General features: G+C 40.6%; 1 protein-coding gene across 2 annotated transcripts in view; it reads right to left on the bottom strand.

Moving 5' to 3' along the window:
* The window catches only part of LOC147605417 (TatD related DNase), a 34917-nt gene extending 30548 nt beyond the window's left edge, over positions 1-4369 (bottom strand). The window contains exon 1 of one of the 2 annotated variants that reach the window (XM_086793331.1): positions 4075-4369. In XM_086793331.1, the coding sequence (XP_086649457.1) occupies positions 4075-4215 (141 nt within the window). In that variant the 5' untranslated portion in view covers positions 4216-4369. The remainder of the gene's footprint in view (positions 1-4074) is intronic. The other variant, XM_086793332.1, reaches the window with a different exon arrangement.
* Positions 4370-10750: the final 6381 nt, after the last annotated feature.

Genomic DNA, 10750 nt, shown 5'->3' with positions numbered 1-10750 from the left:
TGGCTGTCCCCACCGAGCCACGAGCTAGAGCGTCATGCTCTCTTGAGTGCCCTGCCATCGTCCTCATCCGGTGTCCTCTACCACCCGTGGTTGTCCCCCGAGGACAACGGCCTCTTGCGCAATGGTGCTCCTCGACGCGCTCTGCACTCCTGTGCTCCATCCATCGGTGTGTGCCCAACTGGTACCGCTCCCCCCAATAAATAGGGAAGGAACGCCCAAAAAGCACACGCTATCAATAGCGGACCAAAAAGCAGATGTCCGCCCACAACATATCACACCCACAACACCTAGCTCGCCAATCTGCCTGCCCCTCGCGTGCACATGACAACACCTGACCTCGAACGCATGTGCAAGACAATGCACACCTGACCTCGAACGCATGTGCAAGACAATGCACACCTGACCTCGGGCGCATGGAGTAGAACCTAGCTGACTCGTCCCGGACTGGGCTCACATGGGACCAGTTTTCCACTCCAGCTCCTACACCTTCTTATTCAAATATGTCCACGTGGCATCCAAGTGCAGGATGCACGTGACAAGGGCAGTTCTTCATCCACAAAGCATTCAACATATCATCATCATCATTCAGGCAACAGTAAAAGTCATCATTTGTTTATCATAGATCTCTAGTACATCTCATTTGTAAACATTTCATTAATATAGCTGCATTGCATTGCATTGACACCATTGTCTATCTCTTAAGTGTTATTAAGTGCAGTTTAGTTAAGCCTAAGGTTATTTTACTACGATCAATCCCTCGCATGTCACAACGGGTGAAGACGGAAGCCGACCCGATGCGCGATGAAGTAAGGGAGGGAGAGGCTAATGGAGCAAGTGCACAGTGCTACCACTAGTCCGGGCTAGGGACAAAATACTAAGCTGCAAGGAGAGAGGGCTGGAAAAAAAAAACGCAAAAAAAGGGCTAATATAGAGGATAACTCAGCAAGGTATTGTTGAAGGAGAAAAAAAGCAGCAAAGAAGTGCTATCCTTGGAGGCAAAAAACAGCCCCAAATCAGTGCCAAAAAAACGCTGATTCGTGCATGAAGTAGATCTTCAAAACGCAGCCACCAAGGGTGCAGAAGAGAAAAAAAAACACAAGCTGAAAACTCTTCTTGCTGATCTGTGGAAGCACAAGATGTCTAATACCATGTGAGAATATGTGAATATGAAGCGGAAGCAAGTAGGGATCAAACAAGAGAAAGTAGACAGAGAAGATCTAAAATGTATTAATTGAATTATGAATGAACAATGTCCATGCTCATATACATATCTGTAGAGCCAGTCGGCTATAGTAAAAAGCCACTAGTTTGGACAAATGATAAAATGCCTAAAAACTAAGCTATAAAATAGCTGCAAAATATGAGAAAAATCCCTAATTACATCAAATAAATATTTGGATAAAAAGTGGCATAAAATGGAGTAAAATGGGCTGGAGATGACATGTCCAACAGGCAGCTCTCGCGTGCTATAGAGAAGCAAATGCATGGCTAAGAAAAGAGCAAGCAAGCTTTTTTTAGATGAAGTGGGACAAGTTTGCTTTTTTTTTAAAGAGACAACTACTTTGAGAGTTTTATGATAAAAGCTTTGCTTTTTTGCTAACACTAAAAGAGGGACAGCTTTTTCCCTACTTTTGTTCCCCTAGTTCTCTTATAAAGCATCTTGGCCTCATATTTATGGGGGCAAACAGGTGCTTCTCTCTCACATAGGAGGCGGATTTGTACCCTCTCCTTCACGATAACTTTTTTCTTGTCGCACCGTTCTCATCCACACTAAAATCCTTTCTTTAACCTTTTGCTTCTTTCTAGCCCATATCCATCTCCTTTTTGTCACTGCTTTTCTCCAAGTTCACATGCACATTTAGCGTGCATCAAAGATATATAGAGTCAGTGGGCAATAATTCCGTGAAGTCGTTTAGTAGTAACGACGTGGAGTCAGTCGGGGATGATGACTTTGTGCAAGTGAAGCCACCGAGATGGCTAGGATTTTACCTGCCATCAACAGTAAGGCTAGAAGATAAACAAGAGCGCATTATCTAGGATCCCTAGAGGGATGATAGTGTCTGGCACAAGGTTGATGGGTGCTCCATGCCTTCGCCAATCGATGACCGTGGGATTATCAAGTGGTGTCAGGAGGCTTTTGCTGATTGGGATCCCAGTTTGAATTCCGCATACATATTGGTGGGTCCAAGAATGGCTCGATAGTCTTGACTTCACTAACGCTAAGTTGTGAAGCTAATTTTCAAGTACTTTTTTGTACCCTAATTAATAATCTTTAATTTTTCAAGGTCTTTGCGAAGAAGAAATAATGATGCAAGTCAATCAGTTCCTGGAAAAGGGACTCATACATCCAAGCTCTTCACCATATTGCTCACTTGTTCTTCTAGTGTAGATGAACAATGGATCTCTCAAATGGTGTGTGGACTACAAGGTGCTCAATAAGATCACCATCAAGAATCGGTTCCTCATACCAAGGATTCATGATATCCTGGACAACTAGAAGGGTCCACATGGGGAGGGAACTAACTGCTGACATTCCTTCATTTCTAGCCCCATTTGCTTGGTCTAGGGACCCCTATGTCAATACCTAGATCCAGAGGTAATGAAGATTTGAGTTCTTGAGAATGGGAGATTGTCCAAACTCCAACGTAGCATGAGTCTTCCATTGCATACATGTTTGTGTGAACCATGGCTTTTTGAATGCAACATTTTCATGTGCATGCTTAATCTGTGTGTGTTAGTCTAGCCGGGTCAAGGATGCCTAGAGCTACCTCTCGTAGGGCCATGTGAATGACCATGTTTGTTGAATTGGTTTGTGGGTCTAGTAGTACATAAATCAAGACAAGTTGAGGAAACCAATTAAGTTGACTTGTTTCCAGCCAACAGTGCACTACTCCAATCCACATTTGTTCCTCTACACATAATGGTTTATACATCTCCTAGACTACCCTATACAATGGCACATACATCTGAGGGCTAATGTATGTGGCAGATGAGAACGTTGATGGCACAAACTTCACTTGTGGAAGTTTTGTATGCAAATGGTGCTCAAAGGAAAAAAGTTGTGGTACATTGTAGATGTGTGAGAGGCCAACCTCACATACACTTTTGTTGTAGTTGCAAAACAAAAACAAAGGACAATTATGCAATGAATTCAATGCACATAATGCCTACGTTATATCACATAATGCACATATGATTTTGTGGCAACACTAATAGAGTGTTGCAATCAAGATTTTTCAAGAAGACAAGTGCATGGATTGGACATGCAAGAGGGAGATTCATCCTTCACTCTCTTTCTCCATATAATAGCAAAATCAGGACCAGCTTACATGTCACAAAGATATTTGCCATGCATACACCACATTAGACAAGACAACACACTTCCATAACATGTCATAGATGGCAATAGGCCTGCATTGTGTTTTTTAGTCAGAATAACCATAGGACTTCAAAAATGATTTATCATGATATAATATTCTAGGACCAAATCTATTGGGTTGTAGCCCTGTTTAGAATTTGATAAATTAGACAAATGCATCTTAATTTATGATAATCATATATGATGCAACAAAATGTACTTAATAACAATCAAATCTTAATGTGATACATGCGACATCATATAGAATGAACCTTAGACATCAATACACCACACACTTTGCTCACACATGGAGGCCATGTACTTTCATTAGGAACTAAACATTTCAAAGCCATGAGGATGAATCAAAAAACATCATAGTTAACCTCTCAAAATGAGGGGGTAACCCTAGGTCCCGGAAGGACCAAAAACATGTGCATGTGCTGTATGCTAACACAGGTCTTCACCCTTCTCAAATGACAAGAACATGTACATGTGCTATATACTAAACTATGGTTCTCAACCTTCTCAAATGAACATGTACATGTGCTATATATTAAACTATGGTTTTCAACCTTCTCAAATGTACATTTCCATAGACGAGAACTGTCATAAACAAGCATTGATGCAGTCATATTCAACTCTTACAAGAACAAAGCAGTCATAAACAAGCATTGATGCAGTCAGATTCAACTCTTACAAGAACAATGCTTTGATACCTCGCTGGTGCCATTAACAGCGAACCACTTGACACCTGCTCGCGAAGCGGAGTCGAGGAGGTGTGGCAGGGCGTTCGCGATGCGAGGATCCTGCAGATGGCAATGGGAGTCGAAAATCGAGATCGCTGGTCTCGCTATCATCCTCGGTAGAGATTACCGAGCAGGTCCAAGCTATTCAACCACACAGGGAATTGTTACTGTACAGCAGTGATCAGAAAACGTTTTTCGTTTAAGAGGAAAAGTTAATTTTGAATAAGCAGTTTCTTCATAATTTCATTCAATTTGAAATTACTGCTACTCGAGAGAGGCATTTTCTTCATTCAATTTAAAATTACTACTACTTGAGAGGCATTTTTCCTTAAAAACGCATTTTTCAAAAATCGAGCAGGTTCTAAGATAAAGTGAACCCCTTTTTTCCAAAACCCTGTTGTACAATCCTCAAATATGAAGCTTTTCCTCAAACCATCACAAATGAGCTATTTTCAAAATTTCAATAGGAGGACTGAGTGTAAAAATTGCCCTTCTATTTCTAGTTTAATAACATTTTTAAAATATAGTATTGTGTACATATTAGAGTGGTTGAGTACACTAATATGTGGCAACTGCTGCCCTACCAAGGCTGACATCTCGTAGCAACGTTAATTAGTTATTATCCAATCTGGCCTTACTCTGCAAGTCTCAACTATCTCTATGTATCTTTGTCCTCAAGCCTGTTAATAGGCTATACCATCGCTTCAAACTATGCGAGAATTCTCCATCGTTTCACTTCATCAACCTCATCACATAATAGTGGGGAAGGCGAGGAGGCAACAACGTGTGAGACATGCATTATTACGAGGAGGCGATAAGCCGTCCAATTGTGCGCATTGCTCTTTGAAGACTGAGAGTTTCCAAAAGGGAATCGGCTACGGATGGAGCTATGTGTTGAGCCACTCATCCATTGCAAAAACTCAATTATATCTTTTTGTGGACTCACCTATGCTTGCTATGTAGCACTTGTGCATATGGGATGACCCTACATTTTTCTATCTATAGAGAGCATGGGTGTGGGAGATCTAATTCCCCTCTAGCCCACGTTGTTGATTACATCCTTGTGTTCCTTCTTAGATTAATGAGTCCTCCTTGTTCTCTTTTAGTAGTTGAGCTTAGGATGTGGTGTGCTTGGGCATGGCTTGCTCACTCTTAAGCACTCCCTATGTGTGAAAGGCTTGTGTGTGGGTTTGTCATCTACCATGTGCTTGTCATTTACTTGATCTTAGGCTTGTGAGTGAGAGGTGAGTTTATCTCCTCCTTGTTCTCTTTTAGTAGTTGAGCTTAGGATGTGGTGTGCTTGGGCATGGCTTGCTCACTCTTAAGCACTCCCTATGTGTGAAAGGCTTGTGTGTGGGTTTGTCATCTACCATGTGCTTGTCATTTACTTGATCTTAGGCTTGTGAGTGAGAGGTGAGTTTGGAGTGAGTGTAATGTGAGTGATGTGTTGAGTTGCTTTCATTTTTCTTATATTAGGTTCATTCCCACTTGTTATCCTCTTCCTCCTGTCTCATTTCCTTAAATTAGCTTTATTTATTATCTTTTCACATAGATTACCACATGCTTTCATTCGTCATTCCTTCCTTGAGGGCTTGGGTGCTCTTGAGAGCCTTTTATGGGTATTCCATTGACCCGCAAATGCCCACATTAGAGAGCACCTTGTTGGTGGCTTAACAAAGGTTCCATTGCCAAGACATGTTTGTAAGGAAGCGTCTTCATCAAAGATGGAATTATCTTCAACAAGTGCCTTGGGTACACTGACATTTGGAAAGGTAATTTGTGGCCAAGATTTTTGTGTTAAGTGGTGTTTCATTGCATTTTATTATGATATGCGAAAATCTTTTGAAGGGGTGCAAGGAAGCAAGAAGAAAGATGGTTTTTGAACACCTTGGCCAAGGCACTATGGCCATGAAAAGAAAGACCATGGACAGCTCACAAGAGCTCTAACCACCAAAAATTAGCAAGCACACAAGAGCTCTAACCACAAGCAGAAAGATGGTTTTTGAACACCTTGGCCAAGCCATGAAAAGAAAGAACGTCGAGAGCTCACAAGAGCTCTGACCACCACACATTAGCAAGCACACACTAGCCATAAGCGAAGAAGCCTACGTGACTTGTGTGAGTGCCCGTAGAGAACCGCCGGGCCGACTACACCCTTGTAGCCACCATTAAGAATCCCTAAGGACATCTACAAGAATGCATAGTAGCAGCGAGCTTACTGTGTAAGACTAGGTTGGGGCTCTAAACCTTGTCTTGGGCTCTGCTATTTTCGCCCCCTCCAGGCCTGCGTAGACTCCCCGAGCTCAAAAGCAATGCAAGTTTTCCATCGCTCGAGTAAGAGGAGTCTTTGTTGAAGGCAGAGAGCCACTCTTGTTGGTCGGCTAGTTCATCAAACTTCCCACATGTTGTTAACAAAATTTCAAAGGGGGCTCTCTTGGGGCTTACAGACAAAGAACCCACAAAAAGCTTACGGAAAGGAGTTAGGGTAGCAAGAAACTCATTAACCACCTCCCCATCACCCTTACATCCTCATTAACTACGCCTCTTCCCTCCCTTTCACACTCCCACCCTCCCTCTTTCTACTTCTCTCATCCTCCCTCCCTTTCACTCTCTCCTCTCCCTCCCTCCCTCTTTCTACTTCTCTCACCCTCCCTCCCTCCCTCTCTCTCCTCTCCCTCCCTCCCTTTCACTCTCCCACCCTTTCTCTCTCTCCTTCTCCCACCCTCCCTCTCTCTCCTCTCTCTCCCTCCCTTTTGCTCTCCCACCCTCCCTCCCTCCCTCTCTCTCTCTCTCTCTCTCTCTCTCTCTCTCTCCTTGTCCTACCCTCCCCATACATAATCTCTTCATCCAGATGTTATTACATGTGGATGTTATTGCATCTGGATGTTATTATATGTTCATGTCATTGTGTGGTTCTTCATACCCTTTGCACATGATTTCATTTCATTTGAAGCCTTTGCATGTGACGGCATATCATTGCATGTGAGTACAATTAACAAGGTGAATAATTTTAAGATTTATACATACAAGATATCTACTATGCCTTACGTAAGAAGCAATGAAGAATGTAAATTTATTAAGGTCAATAATTTTTCAATTATGATTGAGATCATGGCCTAATTATTTGAGAGGAAGAGGGAGTGAGAGAGAGAGATAGAGAGATAAAAACATGACGCTGCTATTCAAAACATATAATAAACCGAGAATTTGACATAATTAATCAAAACAACAACAAACCCAAAATTTGCTAAGGCAATTAATACAAAAGACGAGGCGATCTATAGATGAGTCCACTTTTTTCTTAAAAAAAGGTTATCACATGGGCTACTGCAATCTAACATTGTTTAAAAATTGAAAACATACTATAACTACCTACGGATCCTACACCTATACACTTTTTTGGGCTACTCTATTCTTTAACTCCTCCCGTAGGGGCTTCTCTATCTCTTCAGCAATATATCCGAAACTTCACCAAGTGCCAATGGCGCTTCCAATCTTCATGTTTCCCACGAACAAATCTCCAGAATCAATAGGCTCATCCACTAACATCTTTGTCCAAAGATTGCGGGCCTCTACCGTGATTCTGAATGTTTTGTTGTATTTCCACCCGTCTTGTTACATAAATCTTGGCAAACCCTTTCTAGGGTTTCCTTCATAGTATAGCTAGGGCCATTAAAAGAAGCCATTAGAGATGAACAAAGGTAGTTGATGGTCGTGAGGATTGTAAGGAAGAGAATGATAGTGAGGGAAAGAAATACAATGAGAGGGAGAGGGAGGCAACAAGATTTGGAAGTGAGGATTAGAGTAAGAGGAAGGGTTACATTTATAGATACACAAAGCAAAAAGCAAAAAGCTACTTTGCATGGTTATCCACTAAATTTGAAAAAGTAGATGCGTGGCTTTTTCCTAAATTTAGAAAAGTACATGCATGGTTTTTTCCTAAATTTAGAAAAGTAGATGCATATCTATCCACTTTATTTAAAAAAGTTAATGAATGAAATGAACATATTCACTTTATTTAAAAAAGTAAATTAATGGAATGAACATATTCAAGCCATTGACATATAACAATATTAATTATCCTGCTAAAACATTAAAAAAAACGAAAAGTAAATAGTCCTTGTTAGAGAATTGAGACATCGAACATTTTATTATTGCAACATGAAGGATCTTTTCAAAACTACAATAATACAATGTCATCAACAGTACTAGGTCTTTTTCACATTGTTCTCCTGTTGTTGAACATTCTTATTATGTCTTCCTTTTTTAGAGTGGGTTGATGTATAAACATATTATGGTTCACATCTAACCCAAATATATAAAGTAAAGATGCTTGCATGCACAATATGGTCGTCCAACACCACCTACCCTGATTTAAAAATCGGGATATGTGCATGATGGATTCTTTTCCATAGTCACACGGTATTTTTCATCGTGTATTAGTAATTCCTTAGTCTCAATTACAAACACTTCCATCTACCCAACCTTAATGACCAAATGCTCAAAGACCATAACTGTACTTGAAATTATAGAATCTATTCTCTTGGCTGCCATATCTGATATGCCACTTCTGTACCTTGTTGACCGTTGGCCTACATTATTTGCTTCCTGACATTGTCCCTTTTGCAACACAAACCCACCAACCTCCAATTCTCAGATCTCATCCACAGTCAGGTTTGTATCTCGTCCCACTAGCCAAACAACCGAGGGTCCATGTGATTGACAGATGGTGTTACATACTCTCAGGGTATGATCTACGCTGTTGTTACAAAACCACATGAAATGATGCCTTTGCCCCCCATACCATTCTCTTATACCATATAAAGAAGGAGTTGGAACACCTTGCCTGTAGTTCTTGATGCTCTTTTTGCACTTGCCATCTTGGCCACCTAACCATCCTTGGCAAGTTACCTTGCTATGTAGAGATGTTCGATGTATAGCCCACATTGAATCGTGTATGTCACTTTGCACAATTTTCTACACCTCTACTTGAGTTCTGCATTGTCTTGACCACCTATAGAGTTAAAGGAATAGTGGGTGGAAAGCTTAATCTCCTACCTTGTTTCTTGCATGGTTGGTTTTTTGTGACATACTCTGGACGATGTGATGAGTTATCTTCCTCAAGATTTATAATTGTGGGTTTTCAACGCTAGCTAACAGTAATGTTATCACCAAAAAAGTTTGGTTGCACATGTATTGGTGTGCCACTCAATGCTTCCCCCCACCAATCTGCTACTAGTGCTTGACATACTTGGAGATTTTGATGTTTTGGCCTTCTCGATCAGCTTTGTTATTGTAAGGCCTGCTCCATGATATTTACCTTACATGAATGCATGTTTCTTTGTGGATTGCAAGAGGCCATTAGTGAGGTCTAAAATAGCTACATCGTATAAAGAGATGGTGCCCCTAAAACCCTCTCCTGCGCTAACCAACTTGCATGTTTCGTTTCTGCTAGATTGGTGGTCGCCATGTGTGGCACACAAGCATCGTCGACATCCTACAACAAGAAATTAAGTTAATTGCAAGCTCTAACCACATTCTATAACCAGATAGTTAAGTTGACGATTTAGATTCAAAATATACGTTATTCTTTTCGAGGAACCAAGAAAACAATACTTACCTCTACAAGATGTTTCCTCCAATGGAGATATCTAGTATGCCACCAATTAAGCCAATAATGCATGGTTGGTAAGTTTGCATCAGTAACTTTACCGTTCATCCACCACGATCTAATGTGTCTGTATTTTAAAAGTACCTCTTCCTCACTCAATGCACAACACCATGACAACATAGTCGCTTGTGCTTTTCTTGAAAATTCCTAACTACATATTGTACTGTATGGATATTCCAGCTTTATTCCTAGTGAAAAAGACATGAACACTCACGATCTTCCAATATATTCTTTGGTCCATTATTATAGATTGTCCTAACTGTCCTCTAGTTGGCTCTAGCCTCATTAGCTATGAAGCCAAAAAAATATGGCTTGGAGAAGCCTTTTTGGACCACAACATTGTTAATCATCTCTCCCAAAAAAGCACTTGTGATTCCATAACTAACTCCTATATAATGATTATTGCATAACTAACTCTCATATAATGATTGCATAACCTTTATATCTCTGCTTTGATCCCAATTTAAGCTATAACCTTTTTGTCATCTCTTTTTATGATTCCATCCATTTTGATTTCAAATAAAGAGTACATCCTTGTATTTCCCAATAATGCATGGGAGAATTTGAAAATATTTAAAATGCAACATCTGGGCATGTCTCATCATCATGGTTATTGTCATCATCATCATAATAAGGGTCTCTCATCATCATGGTTATTGTCATCATCATCATAATAAGGGTCTCTCCTTTAGGTTTTACCACAGTTTTCATGTAGGTTGGGAAGGTTAGTAGCCTTCCAAACGTTCTTATGCTTACAACGTACAAACTTATAAGGTCTTCACTTATTTTTGATATAGAGAGATAAAGAAGCTTGCCGATCCCATCATACTCCTTCATTCTTCGAAGGTCCTCAAGTGTGTTAACACAATGTAGCATCACCCCAATGTGGAGCAATGTAACACACGTCCACATGCATAATTGCAACTATACATGTCATGCTTAGCATGTTTGTGCCACTGTGTCCTCCTCTTTCAT

Source organism: Cibotium barometz, chromosome 59 (assembly GCF_041138505.1).
Source record: "Cibotium barometz isolate CiBa-2024 chromosome 59, ASM4113850v1, whole genome shotgun sequence".
NCBI lineage: Eukaryota > Viridiplantae > Streptophyta > Polypodiopsida > Cyatheales > Cibotiaceae > Cibotium > Cibotium barometz.
The sequence above is the reverse complement of the archived record's forward strand: the minus strand, read 5'-3'. Positions and strand labels throughout refer to the sequence as shown.